The 25,531-nt window shown below is 37.6% G+C and overlaps 1 protein-coding gene across 2 annotated transcripts in view; it reads left to right on the top strand.

Annotated features, from left to right (window-relative positions):
* Nucleotides 1-25,531, top strand: part of CNTN4 (contactin 4) — a 975,901-nt gene that overhangs the window by 631,074 nt on the left and 319,296 nt on the right. For both annotated transcript variants that reach the window (XM_028844377.2, XM_028844378.2), the window contains 2 exons: nt 10,411-10,537; nt 19,687-19,862. In XM_028844377.2, coding sequence (XP_028700210.2) covers nt 10,411-10,537; nt 19,687-19,862 — 303 coding nt within the window. The remainder of the gene's footprint in view (nt 1-10,410; nt 10,538-19,686; nt 19,863-25,531) is intronic.

Genomic DNA, 25,531 nt, shown 5'->3' on the forward strand with positions numbered 1-25,531 from the left:
GGTTTTTGCCTGCCACATTGCTGAAGACCGGTCCTGTTGGTATGTATTCACACACACACAAGTACATTTGGAGAAGTGTCAAAAAGAAATAAGAAGAATAGAATGAAGACCAATGACATGAAGAATTAACTCACTGAATAAATTGATGTGTACCTTTCTATGAATACATGTTGATTAGGAGTTTCTTAGCTACAGCTGATAACAACTGCAACTCAAATTTGCTTAAATGAAGGCAATTGTTAGCTCTCATATCTGGGAATCTTAGGGATAAAGCTTGCTTGGGACAGAACTTGTTCTAGAGATGAAACGATGCCATCGGAACTCAGTTTGTCCCTATCCTTTAATTTTGTTCTTTTCTGTTTTGGCTTTATTCTTTTTTTAGGTTCTCTCTCTCTCTCTACGTGGGAGTCTTTGGAAGCTCCAGGCTTCCTTCTGTAAGCAATTCTAGACTACAAAAGGGGTTTTTCCTTGTAGTTCTATGAAAAGTCCTGCAATGGAGTCTTATTAGCCAGGCTTTGGTCACCCATGCATGGGAACCAATTTAACCAAGAAAATGGAATATTAATTGACCAGGCCAATTGATAACATATAAATAAGTATTAATAACTTATCAATGCTAAGCAGTGTTATCTGCTACTCCTGACCTGTGCAGAGGATTTTAGTCTATCCAAACCACTTGAGTTGAAAGAGTAGGAGGGTTGGTTCACCAAAGAAAAAGTAAAATGCTCTTACTTAATAAGGAGCAGTGGATACTGAGGCAAAAATCACAGATGTCCACTACATACTTATGCCACTAGGAAACCAATATTGAGTGAATTACTGACCTGATAGCTCATTTAGATTTCTCTAGCTAAAGCCAATCAATTTTATTTGTGTGTTTCTATACTTTTATTCTCATGAGTAAATAGTAATGCATCTATATATAAATCAGAAAGTTTGCTACAGTGGAGCATTAGATTGTTAGGTTAGTATACTATTCTGTGTGATATTGTAATGGTGGATACATGTTGTAATACATTTGCCAGGACCATAGCACGTGGAATACATTATGAACCCTAATGTAAACTCTGGGCTTTAGTTAATATAAATGCATTCATATTGGCTCATCAATTGTAACAAATACAGCACAGGAATGCAAGATGTTAACAATACAGGAAACTGTGTACAGAAGAAGGGGTGTAGACAGACTATCTGTACTCTGCTCAATTTTTCTATAAACCTCAAACTGCTCTGAAAAAATAAAGTCTATTAATTAAAAGGATAAAGTTAGCTATAACTATTATCAGTCCTCTCTAGAGTAAACACTCCATGAGGGCAGGACAATGTCTGCTTTGCACACGGTTATGTCGCCTCCATGTAATATTGGAATTGGAATCCAATCTAGGCCCAGAAACTCTGATCAGAAGTCATTTGGGTCAGAAATGTTTGAGCATTTAAAATGTTTGTAATTTTAGAAGAGAAATACAGCCCACAAAACATACCCAGTGTTACATAATAGCATCCCCAGCTGAGTCTGGGTCAGCACTGCATAATCAAACGCATTTCTAATTCCGCAGCAAAGCATATGAATATTCACATTGAGACTATAAATAGTCTGCCATCAGTTCAGGTCAGTTTTTGCCTCCCAATGAGTTACAAAGTATTTGCATTTGTTGGAAATGCTTCTTCCTTATGGTAACTAGGGCTTGACGTCAATATCACCCAATTACTAATTTTTAAAAGAGTCATTAATCCATTGTTCCTGGAATGTGTCAAGGTTTCAGATGAGGGTCAGAGTAGGATATGTTGATACAGCCCCGCTTTCTGTTCTTTTCCACTCCAACAAATCTTACAGCAATGCAGAATTTTTCTCCAAGGACAGACCCTTTTTATCTCCAAGTACTTCCCCTGTCCCACCACTATTTCTAAGATCTGGCATTACAAACGATTAGGGCCTCATTATGTGTGACACAAATGCATGATGGCGGCAGCGTTATTTTGTTAACAAGAGAACAAAGAAATAGTCTGAGAAGAGTTCACTTCTCATTTGGATTTTTTTCACTTTGTGCCTTCAGACATACACCAGCTGTCGGTAGACTTCTCTATTTCTTGCTGTTTAAAATGCTCATTTGAGGGGTTAAAAGAAGGAAGGCGGAAGCAATGACAAATGAAAGAAATGTTTATCCTTTAAGCGGGCATGTCTGTCTCCTTTAATATTTGCTTTGCCTCTGCTCTATTCAGCTGAACAACCAAATAGAATACTTATTCAATAGAAATGCTGTGTGTGGGCTAGTTTTTGAAGTAGGCACTTGGGTAAGGCCTTTGAACATGCCTTGCTGTCTGTCTTATAAATACTAACAACACTAAATTGTATTTGTAATGATAGTGTGACAGCTGTCCAATCATCATTTCTACAATCAGTGATTGAATTTTAAAGGAATTCTTGCACTCAGGAAAATCACTGTTACAGTATTTCATTTGTGAATTTCCTTAGGTTATTGCCCATACGTTTTATGAGTAATTTAGATCCATAGAGATGCTGCTGATCTTACAGTTTTTTAGCCAAAATGAATTTCCATAATCATTAGGAAGCCTGGAGGAGAAGGTTCACAGCCAGCAGGACACAGTGGGCCCTACGTGTGCTCATGCTGGTGGTGGAATGAGTAATGGTTCTTCCCACTGGGTTCCCCCTTGATGCTAGTGGTGAGGGAGAAAGTGAAATATGAGCAGGATGCTGAGAGCACACCCAACAACCCAGCTTAGCGGAAGAACTTCCCCTTCCTTTTCCCTGGTGACTTTGTTCTGCAATCTGATAAAGCAACGCGTGCCCACTGATTACACACACGTGGAGCATTTACTCTCTTGATTGGTCAAGGGCTCTGCAGGATATAGGCAAAGCCACTCTGGTTTGCACCCGGATACTTCTGTGCATGCATACTGCAAAAATCTACCTACCCTCCAGATGTGACCCAGATACAACTCATATCTAAACCCATGCAGTCTTCCCTGGCTGGTATTCTAAGCTTATACTCAAGCCCTTGTGTTCCCCATTAGGTGTCCTAGAGTTTACTTCCCAAATGAAAATTGTTGCTATTTAAGAGTTTCTACCCAAGACCAGGTGTTTAATCAAACAGTCCATTTGATGTCATAGGAAGATTGACTATATATCACAGTGCTGGGTTCTTGGCTGTTATGGCAGCACTTCATACCTGCCATTAGGATTAAGGGCTTAAACAACCCTCAGGTGCAACACCTGGGAACACCACAGCAATGACAAGTAGACTTGAACCTGGAATTTTTAGTTTTCTAAGATGAAGTCATAATATTGCATTTTTGTTCTTTCCCAACAGAGTCAGTTGAATTTGCAACAGATGGAAATATTTCCAGCAAAAGAAAAGGATATTGTTCTAAGGGTCATGCTGGCAAAATGTGGCCTTCATCCCACGGAGTAGCCACAGAGTGATCTAGCACATAGAACCAAACTCTGCAGGGTAGTTTTTCTTCACTGGGATCCTAAACTGTTTAGAAATGAAAGTGACCGGGCACAGTGGCTCACACCTGTAATCCCAGTACTTTGGGAGGCCAAGGCAGGCAGATCACGAGGTCGGGAGATCGAGACCATCCTGGCTAACAAAAAATTAGTTAGGGCGTGGTGGCAGGTGCCTGTATTCCCAGCTACTCGGGAGGCTGAGGCAGGAGAGTCGCTTGAACCTGGGAGGTGGAGGTTGCAGTGAGCCGAGATCGTGCCATTGCACTCCAGCCTGGGCAACAGAGTGAGACTCCATCTCACAAAAAGAAAAAGAAAAGAAAAATGAAATCTGTCTGTGCTCAATTCATAACTAGTTTTAAAACTTTAGAATGCATAGGTCAGGCGAGGTGGCTCATGCCTGTAATCCCAGTACTTTGGGAGGCTGAGGTGGGTGGATCACAAGGTCAGGAGTTCAAGACCAGCCTGACCAACATGCTGAAACCCTGTCTCTACTAAAAACAAAAGAAATAGCCAGGCATAGTGGCATGCACCTGTAATCCCAGCTACTCAGGAGGCTGAGACAGGAGAATCACTTGAACCTGGGAGACGGAGGTTGCAGTGAGCAGAGATCAAGCCACTGTACTCCAACCTGGGTGACAGAGGGAGACCCCGTCTCAAAAAATAAAATAAAATAAAATAAACTTTACAATTCATAAAGATCAAGAGATGCTTGCTCAAATGCTGTTTCCTGAGTCCTGATAATTAGAACCCAGTAGGTCTGAGAGGGACTCAAGAATCTACCTGTTAACAAGCACCCTTAGCTAAGGTGATAGAGGTTGAGTATCCCTTATCTAAGATTCTTGAGACCGGAGGTGTTTCAGATTTTGAAATTTTTGGGGGGGTTGGATTTTGGAATATTTGCATATATATAAAATGAGATATCCTAGGGATGACACCCAAGTCTAAACGTGAAAATAATTAATGTTTCATACATACCTTATGCATATAGCCTGAAGGTGATTTATACAATATTTTAAATAGTTTTGTGCATGAAACAAAGTTTATACTTTGAACCATCAGAAAGCACAGGTGTCACTCATGTTGGCACTCAAAAAGATTTGGATTTTGGAACATTTCAGATTTTGGATTTTTGGATTAGGGATGCTCACCTGTTTCAGCCAGGAGGTTTCTTGACATACTTGGAAAAAGAATTATTTTAGGTATAGTTTGACTTACCTTTTTTACTAAGTTGCTTTCTATGAAATGTTTATTCTGAGATTAGATCTACTGCCTGACTTGGCCCAGCTCCTAGGATTGTTCACAGATGCCATGTAAAAATAAAAATAAAAACCAAAAAACTATATTTAGCGTCAGTGGAATTTTCCTAGCTCCACCCACCCTCTAGCTTCCTGCTTTACACGTGTTATCTTTTACTGACCTTTCCCTTGGAATCCAGATTTTGTTCTGTACTTGCTCCTATGGGCTTGATATTTGGGCCTGATATCTGCCTCACTTCCTTGAGTTAACCGTCACCTGAGATTCAGGCTTATTTTTCTCTGCTCAGCCCCAGAAAACCTCAGCCCAGCCCCATCCATTCAGATTCTCTTACCCAGCCTGGCTTCCAGCAGCCTGAGTAGTATCCGGCTTGCCTGGGAAGAAAATTCAGGAAAATGTGGAAGTGGGCCAAATTAATTAAAAGAAAAAAAAAATAGAGATCATTGATGTTCCAATACAGCAAATAAATTAAGTGACACCTGGCTGCGGAGAGGTGCTTTAGTACTGTTTTTCCTAGAGGGTTTTTTTTTTTTAAGTCAAAAAATATTTTGTTTCCATTACAGATGTGGTCATTTTTATTCTGTAACCTAGGAAAATAATATGAAATAATATCTTCTAATAGAAAGTTCTATGATTCTGTGCATCTCTTTCAGTAATCCAAAAATTTCAGATTAGCCTTGACACAACATTTTACTTCTGGGACACTTGTTTCTGGTCACTAAATCTCTGCTTTTTTCTAAAAATCCAAAGATTTCCCACTCCTTGTTGAAGCATGAAAGCAGATTTTTTTCAGCCTAGTCTTCTCCCTTCCCTTTATGAAGTTGAGTTTGTGCATCCTAATTCAAGATAATTTCTGTGGTATGGAACTTTACAGAACACTGGTAGTCTGGCAGAAGTTAGCCTAGTGACTGATTGGCAGGTACCTAGTTACCAAGGAGAAACGAACTCAGAAAATCATGATGTAACAGTATTGACGCCTGCACTAGATCCCCCAAGCTGGGTCTCAGATCAATGGTCTAGAATCCACAAGACCGTATGTGAACTGATGGCAATCTTACTGCTCGCTCCCTCATTCCTTCTCTTAACATGATTTTTTAGGAATTGCTAGAAGGGTGGAAAATCATTACCTTCCCCTCCTCTAATAATGTGAGCCCATGCCCCTAACTTCTCCAAGGCAGATGAGGCCCTTGGGCGACTCACCCTTTTGAGGACCCAAGTGTAAAAACATTAGTCCCAACATCCTGTCACTTAAATAAGAAGACATTCATTCCTTATAAATAAATGCTGGTGGTTACATATAAATGCTGTGTATAGAAATGAGGACAAACTATAACTATAGGTCAATGGACTGTTGTGATCTCTTAAGCATGTATGCCTTTTGTCAATGCAGTGCAGTGCTTGTTGGGGAGGGCGGTGTCTCACAATTAGCTCTGGAGTTCAACTACAAGTGTTCTAAGAAAGGGTTAGTTTATATGTCAGTCCTAGGCCTTAACACATTCATGTGAGTCAGTTTTATAACTTTCTGTTCCTGGATGCATCCCTCGCAACTGTTAGTCCAGGCAGGCATGTGCTAAAATTACTTTTCTAAATGTTATCAAGCAAAGATGTGTTGGTTAGACTTTGCCCAATAAAAAATGTCTAGGAGTGGGTCTAAAACCGGTGTTGGCTGATTTTCTGTTCTTAGGAAATGGAGAGCTAGGAATAGAAGGATCCGTGTTAGTAGTTCTCAAACTTTAGTGTGTAAAAGACTCACCCAGAGAGCTAGGTTAAAGGGCAGATTAATGGACCCCAGATTCTTCTGGTGTAGTCAGTCTGGACTGAGATTTAATAAAACAAGCATGGCATGATAATAATGCAGGTGGTCTACAGTCTAACTCTGAGACACATTGTATTATGAAATCCTGTCCTCTGTCATTTGCTGAGATGCTCTTTACCTCTTTAGACTGAAAATCACAGCCACTCTTGTGGTTACATGGAACAACTTACTGTGATTAAAAAAAAAAAAAAAAAAAAAAAAAAAAAAGGATGAACTTTATCTTCCAGGCTTTGAAAACGGTAAATGCACAGTCTTTTGTATGTGCCTTCAAGACACTTGAAAGTCACTTTGTGGCTACCACACAGAGATAGAGCAAACTTAGGGATGCCTCTCCCCTGTTTCATCTCAGAACGCCTCTCTCAGGACTCTTTGTTTCACCCAGGCACCTCAAGGTTTGGTGAAATAAAGCAACTCTTTTTTTCTCAAATACATTGTTAACCCTGGTCCAAAGGTTTAAAAGCTAGGATATATCGTTTTTTTATACCTGGATAGCTAAACTTTCTAAAATCTCTCCCCTCGTCTTTGGGAACCCAAATAGCTCATGCACAAAAGCCTGTGGATTTCCTTCCATGAGAACTGAAATACTATTCCCTTTATGCTAATGTTAATTTTCAGGCAGTGAACTTGGTTAACTATGAGAAAATACAAACTTTAGATGGAATGCATTATTTATAGTGAATGCAGAGCATCATTATTATCAATTCTTGTTACAAAATACACAGAAAAAATATCTTTTTGTTATTTAAATATGGCATGGCTACATTGAGAAATAGTACAGATGTTAATCCACAGCCTCTCAGCTGCATCCTGAGTAATCATTATTATGTTTTATTCTTATTTGGAATTACTAGTAATAGACTCTATATTTCTGTATGAAATTCAAATCAGGGAACACCAATGAATTGAGATGATTGATATTATATATACACACAAATAATTTTGGAATTGGGGACAACAATGGAAATATTTCTCTCTTAGAGAAAATCCACCAAACTTGCTGCTTTATTAGTGATCTTGATGAATAACATTTTTCATTTACCTTGGTGTGCCAAAAAATCACTTAATTCTTTACTATTGAAATGAGCTAACATTTGACCAGTACCTAAATTTGTTTTGAAAATATTTGTGTAATTGTTAAAAATCTGAAATGTAAATACCTGGATTTTAAACACAAATATTTTTTAAAGTGCATGTTTGTGTCCTTTTTTTTTTTTTTTGAGACAGAGTCTTGCACTGTCTCCTGGGCTGGAGTGCAGTGGTGCAATCTCAGCTCACTGGAACCTCCACCTCGCAGGTTCAAGAGATTCTCCTGCCTCAGCCTCCCGAGTAGCTGGGATTACAAGCGCATGCCACCATGTCTGGCTAATTGTTTTGTATTTTTAGTAGAGATGGGGTTTCCCTATGTTGGCCAGGCTGGTCTCAAATGCCTGACCTCATGATCCACCATAGTGCTGGGATTACAGATGTGAGCCACCGCACCTGGCCATGTCTGTGTACTTTTATTCCATGATTTTATTTTGTGTCCTTTCATAAATCTTCTTTATTTTTGGTTGTTTAAACTTCTTATTGATGTGGTATTTTATACATGGAGTAAGGAGAGACAGTGGTAGTGGTAATATAATTCATGACATCTTTGAATGCAAATGAAATGTATGTATACATGTGTGTTTATGGGAAAATATTCCTGGCTGTTTTCCCTTTATTTGTTTTTGTGTTGTTTTGTTTTGGTTTGAGATAGCGTCTTGGTCTGTCGTCCAGGCTGGAGTGTGGTGGCAGTGATCATGGCCCACTGCAGCCTCGATCCCTCAAGTTCAAGCCATCCTCCCACTTCAGCCTCCTGAGTAGCTGGGACTATAGGTGCATGCCACCATCCCCAGCTAATTTTTTAATTTTTGGTAGAGATAGGGTCTCCATGTGTTGCTCAGGTTTGTCTTGAACCCCTGGGCTCATGCAGTCCTCCACACCTCACCTCCCAGAGTGCTGGGATTACAGGCTTGAGCCACCATGCCCAGCCTGTTTTCCCATTTTTAACTGATACAGAATCACTGGCCTAGTCTAATCGTATTTATTTATAGATGAAACATTTGAGGCATGTAGAGACTAGCTGATTTTTCTGAGGTCCTGGAGTTACTACTTGACCCAAGGCATTGAAACTCAGTCCATGGTCTTTCTGAATCCCTACCCATCTCTTTCTCACAACAAGATCATGGGCCATCCTCAGTCCCCTATAATAAGATAGAACTCCGTTTGGTTATTTTGTCTTCTTAACTTTTCTTCTATTTCAACCTTAGCATGAAGTTTGTTTTTTGTTTTTTTTTTTTTTTTCCATCTGAGTTAAATGTTAAATGCCTTAGAAATTACCTTGCCAGGCTTTACCTAGATCCCCAAACCAACTTTATTCTTTTTTTCTCAGTACCGATGCACCTGAATGAATTCAGTCTCATCCTATCACCTATCAACAAAAGACTGGTTATGAAGTTTTTCCGGGATAGCAGTTGCAATTCTTGCCCTTCAGAATAATCACATATAAGGGGACTGCCAGCTGCAGGGTGATATTTAATGTAAATTTTACATCGTAACCTCTGGTGATTCTATCTTAAAACTCATCAGGCAATGACTAAGTAAGCTAATTGAATACATTAAAAATTAAAAAAAAATCCTTTGAAATAAAACAGATTCTTATTGATCACCGTGTATGTATATATACCACTGTACTTGATATAAAAATAGATAAGATACAGTCATGCTCTCAAGGAGCTTATAATCCAAACAAGGAAAAAGAAAGTGTACTCTATTAAATGTATTTAGTATAAAAAGATAAGTGTCTTGGGAAATACAGTTTTAAAATTATATGGTTAAAGAAAAAGGTTGAGGGTCTAGAAGAATCTTCTAGGAAAAAGAATTTGAACTTGATTTTGAAAAATGAAAATCACTTTTATGAGCATAAGTGGTGAGATGCATTTTGAACAATATTTATTGTATGCATAGTCTAGAAGCATATGTACTCTACACTGCCACTTAAATATGGTTTGTGGATCATTCCAGTCTTTGAACTTTGTTACTGCTCCATGACAAAATAAGTCTCAAGCATCCAGATTCTCTTACTGAGAGAAAGCACTTAGAAATGCATGGCTGTTTAACATGGCTTCATTATCCAAGCACATAATCAGTGGACTCAAGTCATTGCACCTGTTATAGACCAGTTTGGGTGTCGCTGAGTCACGTGTGGTACCAGCTATGTGATATTTATCCTAGGTAGACCATATATGGCTTCATAAGAGATTGGGAAAACAAAGAACCTAGTCCTTCACTGCAGATAATTTGAGAATAAAGACTGTAGGTTGTTCTTTATTTGCCTACATAGTCATTTTGAAAAATTGTTGTGTATATTAGCAATACAGAGCTGTTACTCTTATTGACTTATTTACACTGTCGCCCTTGCTTCTTTCTAATGTTATCATCTCATTACAATACAGAAAAAATTTTAACTTTATGACACTAGAGAGCTATCCACAATGAGAGCAGCACAAAAGCAATACAGGAAGCACATACAGTAAAGGGGTAGGCTAAAGACAAACAGAACAATACATAGAGCAGAGAAAGGGAGACGTCAAGCAGCCTGTGCCTGGAAGTTGTTAGTAAAATTAGTGACCAATGTGAAATAAGAGAGCTCACATTTTCACTTCATCGTAATCCGCAGAAGATTAACCTCAATGGGAAATTTTCTTCCAGAAACTGAAACATAACCTAACCTGTTATGACTTACTATTTTTTGTTAATTTCTTTCTATTATTTTCTTTATGTTGTTGTTTCCTGTTGTTCCTATTTGGAAGGGATTCTTCATTTTGGACATTTTCTCTTCTCATTTCAGATGATTCCACACTGCATGGCCCGATTTTTATTCAAGAACCAAGTCCTGTAATGTTCCCTTTGGATTCAGAGGAGAAAAAAGTGAAGCTCAATTGTGAAGTTAAAGGAAATCCAAAACCTCATATCAGGTTTGTTGATTTAAAAGCATGTGTTTCCATGCATATAGTTACTGTTATTAAAATCAAGAAATACTTACACAATGCTGGTTACATAAAGAGATTTTATTTATTTGTTTGTTTGTTTATTTATTTATTTATTTTTGAGACTGAGTTTTGCTCGTTACCCAGGCTGGAGTGCAATAATGCGATCTCAGCTCACTGCAAACTCCACCTCCCAGGTTCAAGCGATTCTCCTACCTCAGCCTCCCGAGTAGCTGGGATTACAGGCATGTGCCACTATGCCTGGCTAATTTTGTATGTTTAGTAAAGATGGGATTTCTCTATGTTGGTCAGGTTGGTCTCAAACTCCCGACCTCAGGTGATCCACCTGCCTCAGCCTCCCAAAGTGCTGTGATTATAGGCATGAACCACCATGCCTGGCCCAAGAGTTAGTTAGTTAGTTAGTTATTTCAAGACGGAGTCTCGCTCTGTCAGTCACCCAGGCTGGAGTGCAGTGTGCGACCACTGCTCACTGCAACCTCCGCCTACCGGGTTCATGTGATTCTCCTGCCTCAGCCTCCTGAGTAGCTGGGATTACAGGTGTGCACCACCATGCCCAGCTAATTTTTGTATTTTTAGCAGAGACAGGATTTCACCATGTTGGCCAGGCTGGTCTTGAATTCCTGACCTCAAGGGATCCACCCGCCTCAGCCTCCCAAAGTGCTGGGATTACAGGTGTGAGCCACCGTTCCCAGCCCATTAAAAGCTTTTAGATGGGCATCATAGGATATCCTGAAAGTCTAAGGAGATGATTGTTTCATGAAAACTAAGTATCCAACCTCTGTTTTTTGTAGTACTGGGAATTAAATATCCTGATTGACTTTCTCTTTGAAAACATTAACAATTCCTAACCACATATATTTAACTGAAAAAAACACATTTTAAACCATATCAGTAAATTGGCAGGAAAGTAAGAAATGTCAGAAGTCCAAAAGTAAATGGGTTTGGAACCCAAAGAAGCTGAACAGTAAAGGCAGTTTTCATGTTAATAAACTACAAGTATGAATTGAGCTTTGGTTTTCATGGCTTCAGAGGAACAGAGGTCACAAGACAAAGCCTAGACAACCCACAGGAGAATCCAACATGAGAATATCTCCCAGAATAAACCTGGGATACAAGGACTACATCTTTAGAGTAAATGTGAACAAGAAATAAGCTTGACAGATTCTAAAGAGACTGTGAAGCACAGGTAATTGTGTATTTCAAACATTAAACCCTAGTGGTTGTAGTAGCAGATGAGATACAACTGAAAAGAGAATTTGTAAACTGCAAGATAGGTCTGAAGAAATCCTCCAGAGGCAGCAGAAAGAGACAGAGGGAAGCAAAATACTTTAAAAAGAAAGAGAGAAAAAATGTCTAATCAGGATTCCAGAAGAAACAAGAAAGACTGAGGCAGAAGCAGTATTTAAAGAGAAGGCTAAGAATTTTCCAAACTAATTAAAACTTTCAAGCTATAGATACAGGAAGCCCAATGCACTTCAAGCAGTACAAATAAAAATGAAGCCACATCTAAAATAGTGAAATAGTGAACACCAAGTCAAACAGATGATCATAAAAGTAGCCAAAGTTGTAATACAGATAACATTCAAAGAGATCACAAACTGGCAGCTGACTTCTCAATAGCAACAAAAAAGCAGAAGACAGAAGATAGAATCTTCAGTATACTGAGAGAAACTGTCAAATGTATAGATAGCCTAAATACTTTTTTAAAAGGAAAACAAACTAACTGCATTTTTAGGCAGCCATCACCCAAAGTCTGACTCCAGCAGACCCTCACTAAAGGAAATTCTAAAAGACATACTTGAGGCACAATAAAAGTGATTCCAGATAGAAGAGCTGAGCTACAAGAATAAATAAGTAAAGCAAATGGTAAATGTTAGTAATTCCACAAAAAAATTATTGCACAGAACAATAAAAAATAATAAAAATAATACTGTCTTGTGAAGATAAAAAGAAGAAAAGTAAAAATTCATGACAACATTAGAAACAAATTTTTAAAAGATGTACTAGACAGCAGATAATCTATATGGTTAAAGAAATGAAATTGGGGCCAGCCACATTGGCTCACGCCTGTAATCCCAGCACTTTGGGAGGCCAATGTGGGTGGATCACGAGGTCAGGAGATCGAGACCATCCTAGCTAACACGGTGAAACACCGTCTCTACTAAAAAAATACAAAAAAACTAGCCGGGCGTGGTGGCGTGCACCTGTAGTCTCAGCCACTCAGGAGGATGAGGCAGGAGAATGGCGTGAACCTGGGAGGCAGAGCTTGCAGTGAGCCGAGATCGCGCCACTGCACTCCAGCCTGGGCAACAGAGCGAAACTCTATCTCAAAAAATAAATAAATAAATAAATGAAATTGGAACCCTACTGCACTGCATACACAAAAATCAATTCCAGTGTATAGAAGACCTAAGTGGAAAATTTGCAATACTTTTAAAAGCAAATAGTTATACATATTTATGACTTTGGGGAAGGAAGAGATTTTCTAAATGTGACAGAAGCAGTGCAACTTGTAAAAGAAAATATTTAGCTGTATTAATATTGAAAACTGATGTTCAATAGAATAGACTGAAATAAGCAAAATTACAAGCTGTAAACTTGAAGATTTTTAAGTATATTTGTTATGGGTAAGGGATTCATATCCCAGACTATTTAAAGAATTTCCACAAACAGAATGTAAAAAACAACCCAGTGGAAACATTAGCAAAACACTTGAACAAGTACTTGTAAGAAAATGAAAACCAAAAATTCGGTAAACATAAAAGGATTGTCAATATCATTAGTGAACAGAAATATATAATTAAACCTACAACAACATACTCTTTCAAAACTATCAGATTGACAAATATAGAAAACTGACAATCTGTTGGTGAAGGTGTAGAGCAAACAGAACCCTTGATTGAACACTGCTGGTAGTAATGTAAATTGGTAAAAGCCACTGTAAAAAAAGAAAAAAAAAGCACTCCCTAGTAAATCTAAAGATGCACATAATCCATAATCTATGATCCAGTATACATAATTATGTTCATAGTATATTCACAAATACATATAACCTGGTATGTTCGTACAAGGTAACCTCATGCAGTAGTAAAAATGAATGAATGGCAGCTGCGACAACATGGGTAGATCTCAAGAACATAATTTTGAGTAAACCAGTTCACGGCCAAATACATAGTATGTAATTTCACATTCACAATATTTGAAAGTGGTTGGGATGGAGTGGTTTTTCAAGGTATAAAGGAAGCAAAACTTTACCTCTCTTCTCTTAGGATTTTTCAGCTGAGCCTGAAAATTAAATTTACATAAAGCAAATCAAAAGGAGAAAAACATTTTTTTAAATGCAAGTTTTACATGGCAAGGAAGCCTTCATAAGACAATGAAAACCCAGAGACACAGTTATCGTTGCACATTTATATACTGAATTGGACAAAGAGTAGTAAATTGTGAAAAAGTAAGTTATATGGGGAGCTAGAAGAAAATATTTTAACAAGGTCTGGACAGAGTTTTCTCTGTCTCAACTTCCTGTCCTTGATGAAAAGAATGTTACTTTCCTTCTAATATGGAAAGGACATCTCTGGCATGGGGATTTCATCCCTTGCTCTTTAGAAGAAGAATGAAGGTGAAAGTGGTCCTCTTGTACCTGCTGTTTTCCGAGTACCTTTAACTCAAAATAGTCAATATAGGCTGGGCACAGTGGCTCACGCCTGTAATCCCAGCCCTTTGGGAGGCTAAGGCATTACGATGGCTTGAGGCCAGGAGTTTGAGAACGACCTGGGCAACATAGCAAGACCCCCATCTCTACAAAAATAATTTAAAAACTAGTCAGCCATGGGGGTGCATACCTGTAGTCCTAGCTACTCAGGAGGCTGAGGTGGGAAGATTGCTTGAGTCTAGGAGTTCTAGGTTGCAGTGAGCTATGATTACACCACTACATTCCATCATGGGTGACAGAGGAAGACCCAGTCTCTAAATAAATAAATAAATAAATAAATGTCAATATGCCAGAGCAGCATATTTTTAAGTGGCATGCTCTGAACTCCTTCAAAGGATAATAACATACAGGATAAAATTATAAAGAATATCACAGGAATGAAAAAGCCAAAATTAAAGATTATAAGTAACCATTAAGAAAGAGTGGTTATAATCAAAGTAGATACAGCAGACTTCTAAAGTGATAATATCCCTTTTAAACACAGATCTTCATTGGCTCATGATTTTTTATAACTTACATACATCTTATAAATATTAGTATGCCTCTATTCAAATTTGATAATTAAAAACTATAATAACTAATATCTAATGTTATATAAAAACAGAAATATATATGTCATAGTTTAGGAGAGATTGGAGTCATCAGGTTGGGTTCTCAGAAGAAATGAGATTTGAACTGAGATAAGTAATTTTCAAATAGGCAGAGGACATTCTGTTCAAGTTAAAGGATGGCAGTATTAGTATAGTGGATATTATTTTAGAATTTATGTGCTCATTTATCCATTTGTTCATTTGTCAAACACATTCATTATTTGTCCTTCAAACCTCACCAGTGTTTTTCAAACTGAATTCCAGGGCACATGGAATTGGCTTAAAGATTACCAGAGAAAGAAAATAACAGAATTTTCATCCAAGATTCAGCCTTCGCAGGTCTACTTTGAACTGGGCCATATATTAGGATTCTGAAAAATATGTCATCTAGACAAAATATTTAAACCACTCTGTTAAGCAGCTGCAATGCACCAGGCACCATGCTAGGTCTGAGTATTCAAAGATTAATCAACTCTACAACATGTTTACTAGTACTATTAATTTGAGGACTGCCTAGATGTGGATGTAGTTGGAGTAGAATGAGGTAAATACAAGTAAAGGATGACCACGTTCTAGGTACTCTGGAGTAAAGAAAGTCTAATTCAGGATGGTGAGGGTAGATGTCACTGAAGGCTTCACAGAAAAGGAGATATTTTAATATATCTGGAGGGTGAATGGTTCTTTCATCACATGGATAAGGAAAGGAAGTGCATTCCAGAAAATAAGAAAACAACTCTCTAACGGACCATATAATTAGAGTGAACATGTAATTTATCATCTAAGGGCACTTTTTAAAGCAGAAGGCCACTGTTCATAATTATTCTAGGACAGCAGGTGTAAACCCAGCACTTGTCTTGGGCAAGCCAGAATAAATAGTTATTCTCCCTAGAATATATTAAACCCAAGGCTAAATCAAAGATCTTTAAATTCTTTATGTAATAAAGAATGCAGGAAGCAAAGGCTCTTAGATACATAAACGATGAGTTAACTGGTTCCTGTTTTCCTTACATAGCCGAGTGTAAGTTCAGATGTTAGCCATAAATGAAAACAAATTTTGCAGCCGAATTTGGCAAGTTGCTGCTTTGTTTTTCCCCAAACTGTGACCTTTAATTAACATTGCTTTTGTAACATTGTGTTTCTAGATATAGGAGCTTGCCTTGTTATTTAAAACAAGCAGTGAAACAGAAACCTATTATGTTTCTAGATTGCCAGGAAACACTGAGAACAAAACTTTTTAATCAAATATACTAGCAATTTATTGCAGTGTACTTCTTGCCTTTATACCTTTGGCAGTTTCTCTGTAACATGATAGCAGACTGGTACCTGGGAGCTAAAAAGTTCCTCTTGTTGAAAGAAAGAGAAAGAGAAAGAATAGAGAGATCAGGCATTTTCAGACACTTTCTGCCTGAACTTTTTCAGTCTTCAGGCTGACTTTGAGGGGGAAGAACAAGTAGGAGAAATTCCAAAGTGAGTCTCCATGGGGATCTTCAGCACTGGGTTCTCCCCTCAGACACCGCAATTGACCTCTCTTCTTTGTGTCTATTCCCTCAACTGAGCCTTCTCTTTTCATTGTTTCCTGCCCCTCAATTTTGAAAGGGTTGACCCAGACCCAGAAAAATTTAAGAAGTTTTAACTTGTGCCAACTTCCCTTGTATTAAACTTCCCTAAGGATATATGACATTTCTTAATGCACTCAGCATCCCTTTCCAGATAGAAGAAATGTTCACATACTTGCTCGGGGTACTTTTGCTGAGGTTTGTATTCAACTGAGTTTGCAGAAAACAAATTCCAAGTCTTAAGTGCCCTGACTTTCCCTTAGTGCCAAGTTGAAACCATCAATAAAGAAAGAGGATTTCGCTACAGCGAATCCTATAGACACCCTCCCAGCAAAGCCACATTTTACCCTCCAGAGTGTCACAGCATAGGTGTTTGGTTGTGCACAACCCCACTCTCTGGAGAGAGTGGAATCATGGTTCCTCAAATGATTTAGAAATCAGCTTATGACACTCACAAATTTCTCTTATCCCTTGGGAAAATCTCTATTGGCTCCAAATGAGCATTGCCTCTATATTACCAACACTTAAAAGATTCCTCAAACATTGAAAGTAAATTGTGAAATTTTCAAGTGTGTTTCAGTATACAATGAGATAAGAAATTCAGTGTAACCCACATTCAGTTGGAATGAACAGTGACTGCATTGCAATAAAACTTGGTATAGTGCTTTGTAATAGAGACTCAAGTGCATTTCAGAAAAAGCACTTTATTTTCTCAATAATCCCTTTTCCTTTGCTGTTTGTATGTAAAAGCAGGTGATAAAGTAGATTAATGGACTTTCTGCACAGCATTTTAGTTGAGATGACTAGTGTAGACAAACCTACAGAGGAGCTCTCATTATGCCCACAACCACTTTTCTAAGAAGACTCACATGGTCCCACTCCTAAATTCCACACTCTGCTTGCAGCTCACATTATATTGCAGTTTCCTCGTTGAGTTCTTAGATTTGTCATATTAAATTGCTCTACTATCATTTGAAGTAAGTTATGGCCAAGACGTGATCAGCTGACTCAAAAAAAAAAATGTCTAGGGCAGACAGTCAGTTCTAGAGATTCATGTGCATATAGAGCTGCTAGAATATAAGCTGGCTGTTCTGTCTTTATTGCGTATTACTTTCTTGTCTGTGTCAGAGCACAAAGAATTACTGTGGAGACTAAAAACATTGTCAGTTTCTAATCCCAATCTTCTTATACACAAACACATAAAGAGTTACCTCATTTTTCTATTTCATGCTCCTGGTCTACCTTTCTTACCTCTCTTGTTTCTAAATTTTTACATTTCAAAGACATGAATAAACATATGTAGCTGTGTGGTAGTGTGCTGGAATGCTTCATGAATTGTGGATGTTCAAAGCTAAAATATCCAGCAAAGAAGTAAAATATTTAGTCAATTAAATTCAACAAGCATTTATGGAGCACAATGAGAGTGTTAGATTTTAGATGGCTAAAGTGAGAATACAAAAGCGATGTAGGCCAATTATCTACAGTAAAAGCAGCATTCCTACATAAAGGAGCATGGACAATTCTGCAGGAGACTGGATAAAGCTTTGCTTAATTTTTGTTGTTTTTGTTTTGAGATGAGGTCTCGCTCTGTTGCCCAAGCTGGAGTGCAGTTGCAGTGGTGTGACCTTGGCTCATTGCAGCCTCAATCTCCCAGGCTCAAGTGGTCCTCCCACCTCAGCCTCCCGAGTAGCTGGGACTACAGGCACGCATGCACCACCACACCTGGCTAAATTTTGTATTTTTGTGGAGACAGGGTTGTGCCATGTTGCCCAAGCTATTCTGGAACTCCTGGGCTCAAGAGACCTGCCCACTTCGGCCTCCCAAAGTGCTGAGATTACAGGCGTAAGCCACCGCGCTTAGTCATCTTTGGTTAATTTTGACTAGAAATACTGAGGAAGACTTCATTGAAAGAGGTGTCATTGAAAAATGGCTTTGAAGTGGGACAGAGGTCTTGACAGAAAGAAGGGATTACCCTTCTGTATATTTGCTTTTGTTGATATCAGACATCCAAAATCTTGAAACTAACTCGCCTATATTTTTTTCATTTAAATCCTTTTACATTGTGTACAGACAACCATAGTACCCAAGAATGTTATAAGATGATATACAATGAATGTGCATGTGCACACACACAAATGTTTAAATGGTGTTTTTACTATTTAAAGGAGATAAGATTAATGGCTGTCATTCCTTACTCCCATTATGAATTTGGATCAGTTTTCTTTGTTCTGCTGTATTTCTTAATTTTTAACATTCTGATGTAAATGCTACTGTGATACTCCTGGTAATTCACAAACTCCTACTATGCTATTTTCATTAGTTAATATTCTGTGTAAGATTTGTGGGGGTAAACAGATAAGATAGTCACTGAGTTGTATTAGTGCCAAAGTTCTTAAGTATTTAATTGACTTCTGAAACGAGTCAAGATAAGCTCACTGTTTGAAATGGTGTTGGTTGTAAAATGCAACAAAAACAAAAACATAGGTCTTAATTACCAAAACTTTGCTGTTAAAATGTGTAAGTCCTACTAAACCTACTTTACTGGGCTAAATAGTCACATACATAGGTGATCCAGGTAAATAAACAGAAGGACAAAAACAAACAAACAAACAAAAAACCTCTCTTTGCCCCGATTATCTAATGGTCTAATCTGCAGTTTCCTGGGATGGTTGATTGATGTTTGTGTGCCAGTGGTGAAGGAGCTCTTCAAAGTGATCCAAGGTTAAGGCAGGTTTGGTCCCCACGGCAGCTCAAGATCAATAGAGTTCCTCTCCTTTACAGCCAGCCATTGTAGTCATATTAAGGAATAAATCAAAGCAACTCTGCTGCAGTTTCATCAGATACTCAGCAATCTACCTGGAAATAGTATATGCTGTCATCTGTATAGACCCATTTAAAGAATGATTGCAAACTAGAAAGACTTTTACTAACAAGCCCCGTTTGAAGAAAGTTGCACAGGCGCTATGAGAAATCTGTGGCTGGACTTCAAAACGGTGAAGTGTTTGTACCATGATAAGTAGTCAGAAAAACAGTTATTAAAATTTTAATATCATTGTTTACTTTAAAAGACATGTTATTTCCATAAGCTCTTAAGATGTTACCATTGCTGGGTAGAGCATTTCTAACTTCTTAATCATACTCTTTAAAAAAAGTCACAAATGATTTTTCATGCTATTTATAGTTTGTATATATTTTAGACAATTCAAAAATATTGATTAATATGACAAGACTTTATCTACTGGCATTTTTATACTATAGGTGGAAGTTAAATGGAACAGATGTTGACATTGGTATGGATTTCCGCTACAGTGTTGTTGAAGGCAGCTTGTTGATCAATAACCCCAATAAAACCCAAGATGCTGGAACCTACCAGTGCACAGCAACAAACTCGTTTGGAACAATTGTTAGCAGAGAAGCAAAGCTTCAGTTTGCTTGTAAGTAGCAATTATATAATGCTGCAAATGTTACTTTGAGTTTGTTTACCATTATACCAATACGCTTTTATAGCAGTTTCATTTTAGAGACTAGATTTTAATTTGTTACATGATCATCTTTACCCTTTTTCACGTTTTGGAAATAATTTTGTTTGTAGGATAAACTGTAAATCTAAGTGAGGAGATATATTCTTCTACTTTGATAAGGATTGAGATAGTTTGATTGTATGATAATTTGATTATATGATGCTTTCTTTATATACAAATAAATTCACACACTGAGATTGACACATGTATAAATTTATGTAAACAACAAATTTTACACACACACACATTTTAAATAGAATGTGTATAAGCAAGAAATTGAACTGCCAGTAATTTAGTAGAGAATAAGAGAAGTACTTTAACCATAAAGGTCAGAGCTGGAAAAAAACTGAGTAGTCAATTAATCCTATAATTCTCAAATTGTTTCTTATTTCATAGGCTAGAAAAAATTTAAAGCGACTGCAATAATGACAAAAAAATGGAGACAAAGTGTTATCCACCTTTGATATTTCCAGTTTAGAATGTTTAAAAAAACAAATAACCATATCTTAAGACCACCATTTAACAAAAGTCCATGAATGTGTGAAAGAAAGTAGAATTTAGAAATCACAATTTGAAAATAAAATCCATAGGCAAGAGCAGTTAGCATACATTTTAGCATAGCCACCTTCAAGGATTGATGTTCAGCTACACTTTTAAGGGTTTATGTATTTGCATGTGATTATGTATTTCCTTGTGTGAAATTCCAACTCATATAGCAGTGCATGTTGGCATTAGCCAAAGGTTTCATAAAGTCTGCTGGCAGTAACACTGTAGAATATTCTCATTAACAAAGTCCTCTCCAGGAACTCAACATCAAATGTACCTAATATCCAGTTCTTAATCTATTAATGCCATTTGGTGGCATTTTTATAAGTTGAGAAATGAATTTTCTAAGTATTATGTATATGCAAGGTTCCAGGATTATTTGGTTAGTGAATGTCTCTTGAGATAGTCTTCTAAATATTCTTAGGTGTTCAGAATAATAGGAGAATAATATGTGCGATTGAATATAACAGAACCAAAGTATTTATTTCTCTTGGTTTAATACAAGTCTTACATCTATATTTATTTTTTAGTAATGACAAATCTTCTTGAATTAATTTTTGGAAATAACCATAGAATCATGTACTCTCAGAGGAGGGGAATATCTCAGTATTTAATAAATCTTGTAATTCTTTGAATTTTGGATGTCATAGTGTAGGAAATTTTTAACACAGTAACACCAAAAAAAAAAAAAAAAAAATTGAGATAGAGATACTATACCCAGGCCAGGCACGGTGGCTCATGACTGTAATCCCAGCACTTTGGGAGGCCTAGGCGGGCAGATCACGAGGTCAGGAGATTGAGATTATCCTGGCTAACACGAAGAAACCCTGTCTCTACTAAAAATACAAAAAATTTGCTGGGTGTGATGGCAGGCACCTGTAGTCCCAGCTACTGCGGAGGCTGAGGCAGGAGAATGGCATGAACCCGGGAGGTGGAGCTTGCAGTGAGCCGAGATTGCACCACTGCACTCCAGCCTGGGTGACAGAGCAAGACTCCGTCTCAAAAAAACAGAAATACTATACCCAGACTTTTTTATTACTAGCTTACATTTAAAAAAACAAATTACCAGCTTTTAAGATTATCCTTTTGTGAAAGACCAGGCATTTTACTACCAAAACATCAGAAAGTTGGAATCTCATATTCAAGGACAGTCATTTAAATAGAATAGTTTAACCAAAAAAAAAAAAAAAATTTACCACTCAGTTTGCGGTGGGTTGACTTGAGGACCTACCAGGAAATGGAATCCAGTTTGCTCATTCCACTTCATGTGTGATGTTGGCATTCCTCCCACCCTCAAAATCCTGCGCTGATCATCATTTGGTTTGAAAAATTCTAGTGACAGAAAGTTCACCAATTCATCACAAGGCACCTTGGGCCACAGTAGACTGCTCTAGTTGTTCAAAAATACAAAAACAAACTTGACATCTCTGTCTTAAAATTGAGCCAAATATCTAAATTTCTATCACATTCACTCCCAGTTCTTACTATGAGATGCTAGTTACTCTTCAAATATGTGAAGATATGATCATGTCCCTTGTCCCATAAATTCTTTTCTTCCCCATTTACTTAATCCACAGCCATATTCTTCACAATACACTCAACTATGTTAATTCATCTATTGTAGTCTTATGGAAATGCACAGAATTCCATATATGTACCTTAACTTTTTCTGAGGACACTGGGAACAATAGTATCTCATGATGTGAACTTTTTTTCAGTTAATGAAGCTGACAATAATATTGATTTAATCTTCATTTTTAAGTACCATTGTAACTTTATTTTAAGCATATAATCATGTAAAATCTGAGAAAGGATTTCTTATAAATTTCTATTCATCCAGAGCTACCCAACCATGTTGTTTTATTAACCTAAATTCGGAGTATTATATTTACCCCTAATAAATTCATGTTCTGAGTAGTGACCCTTTGTTCCATCATATTTGAAATTGTTTTAAGTTTTTTTTTTCAATCTGACATATTGATTGTTCTCCTAGTTTAGTGTCAGCAGAAAATTTGATAAGTGTGTCTCCATTCAAATAATTGATACAACATGTTGACCAAGACAGGGCAGCATGTCACTAGAGAATTTCCACTAAAATGAAATTAAACCTTTAATTTAATATTATTTGGACACTCTTGTTCAACCAGCTACAAATTTAGCCAAATATACTATAATTGAACTCCAGTTTCACCCACATGGTTTTAAAGTAGTGACAATCTTTGCTAAAGCCTTGCTAAAATCAAGTCGTATTGTTTCTACAACATCCAGCCCTGCCTGCTCTCTCTGCATCTTCTTGAGCTTTTCCTTAACCATTTATCGTAAAACTGCCAGAGTAATCTTTTAAAAAATGTAAATTAGATCATCCCGCTTTCCTGCTTTATGCCTTCTAATGTACTTAGAATAAATCTCAAACTCATTACCATGGTCTCATTTTAATTTCTCAAAAATGACAAATTATTTTTTGCAACAGGGTCATGATACTTTTGTTCCCTCTGCCTGATAAGCTTTTCTCGTGATCTTTCACGCAGCAGACGTCTCATGATCCTCACTTCTCAATTTAGGTATGACCTCCTAAGAGAAAGTTTCCATGTCACCCTAACATAACAAGCAATTTCCATCATTTCTCGTCCTCTTTGCCGACCTTCTTCCAGCCCTCTGCTTTTACAAAACAGTATCTTTTACTTACCAGAATTTTTTTTTTTTTTTTTAAAGACTGAGTCTTGCTCTGTTGTCCTAGCTGGAGTGCAGTGGTGCGACCTCAGCTCACTGCAAGCTCCACCTCCGGGGTTCAAGCTATTCTGCATCAGCCTCCAAAGTAGCTGAGATTACAGGCCCACACCACCACGCCCAGATAAGTTTTTTGTATTTTTAGTAGAGATGGAGTTTCACCAGATTGTCCAGGCTGGTTTCGAACTCCTGCCCTCAAGTGATCCACCCGCCTCAACCTCCCAACATCATGAGATTACACCACGCCCGGCTCAATTTACCAGCATTTAATACAATCTAGAATGATTGTATATTTACTTTTTTCTCATTTATTATTTCACTCCTATGGCAGAACATGTATTTTAAGAGAACTGAGACTATCTTGTCCATCCTTGTATTTCCTAGCCATTTATATGTTTGAATAAAGGAATTGCCGTGTTACATGCCCATTCAGTAACACAACAAAGAAAATATATGTATAAAGTTAATTTGAGGATGAGGTATTTTTATATACCCAAACCCACCCTTTCTATTCTAGTAATTTTCTGGAGTTTATCTTCTTGATCATCGATCCATAGTTTCTAGATGTTTTTCCCTATCTTTTTAAAATTAAAAGAAAATCAAAAGATGTTGCCTGTATTCAGCATTCACTTTCAATTGGTTAAGATAAAATCCTTTTCTTCAGTGAATTAATAAAAGTGAGGCAGGACAGTGACATCTTTTGAATGTTAGTAGTTTCTGTGACTCCACGTATTGTCATAGTCATTGAAGGAAAAAAAAAAATGTTGCTTTTTGGCCACACTTACTGCACTATACCATGCAAGTGAGAATATTTCTTCCTCTTTAATCATACGATTGTATGGTTGAAAAAGACATTAAAGGTCTCCTGGCCTGTATCTTTTTAAAAATGAAATTGAAGATTAGAGTAACTGAATTAGTCATTGTTAATACACAGTTAATAAGTTACAGAGCCACGGAAAGGCAGTCTTCAGCTCCCAGTTTCATGCATGCTGGTCCTACTTTGCTTTAGATTCACTCTAATTTATAAGAAAAACAACCCTTCACTTTTATTTACCGTGTTACAATTTTCAAATCTCATTTATATACTTTCTATAATTTTATTCAGAAGATAGTCTTATAAGGTAGACAGTATTTCTATTGATTATTAAAAATGTTTTCATGCTGCTTTTGTGCACAGGATTTAGTCATGTCTTGTAATAGCATTTAGCATTTTTAAGTTGAATTAATTCACATAAGCAAAATTTATAGCTAACTAGAGATGAGACCGCTAAGAACTTGCTCTTCCTCTCACTTTTTTAAGTCAATATATTTAGAATAGAAATCCTTCCTTGATTAAATAAGGATAGCATAATTTAAGTCCCCCTTGATGAGATATGGATAAGCATACATTATTGTAATGTAATTGGGAGCACATTTGGTTTTTCAGTCTCTCTGCAGTATTAAGCCATCAGCAATCACTTCCCTCACTGTCACTTAGCCTACTACCATACCCTTTCTACCTTTTAGTCCTTCTGTTTCACCTAGGGCTACAAATATGATGACTAGATCCTCTGTGCCTGGCACTTAATAAACTTGAAATATGAATAAGAATTAGACATTAAAGTCATCATGCCATATGTGGGGCATAAGGAATGAGTTGAACCACTGAGTCAAGCATATTCTGATGGTCCTTTGGAGTGAATTGGAGGTGAAAGCAAGCATTCTCACCTTGAGGTTGTTACAGAAGATGGTTGACATCTTAATTCCTTGTAAGGAATTTGTGTTGGGGAAGCGTTGGCCCACATTAAAAAGATGCTCATGGCCGGACGCAATGGCTCATGCCTGTAATCCCAGCACTTTGGGAGGCTGAGGTGGGCGGATCACGAGGTCAGGAGATCGAGACCATCCTAGCTAACACAGTGAAACCCCATCTCTACTAAAAAAATACCAAAAAAAAAAAAATTAGCCTTGCGTGGTGGTGGGCGCCTGTAGTCCCAGCTACTTGGGAGGCTGAGGCAGGAGAATGGCATGAACCCAGCAGGCAGAGCTTGCACTGAGCCGAGATTACACCACTGCACTCCAGCCTGGGTGACAGAGCAAGACTCCGTCTCAAAAAAAAAAAAAAAAAAAAAAAAAAATGCTCATGTGTGGAATGAATCAACAAGCCCTCAGAGTTCACTTGTATCCTGGAAAGTCAGCGTGAGACTACACGCGGCTTCATGAAGTGTTTCAAAGGAAAGCTCCTTTGAGCTTAAGCATGGCTCCCCAACCTTCATTCACTCTACACTCCCTTTTGTCCAGGAGCAAAACCAAGTTGAATATTTTAAAAA

The sequence above is a fragment of the Macaca mulatta genome, chromosome 2, assembly GCF_049350105.2.
Source record: "Macaca mulatta isolate MMU2019108-1 chromosome 2, T2T-MMU8v2.0, whole genome shotgun sequence".
Taxonomy (NCBI): domain Eukaryota; kingdom Metazoa; phylum Chordata; class Mammalia; order Primates; family Cercopithecidae; genus Macaca; species Macaca mulatta.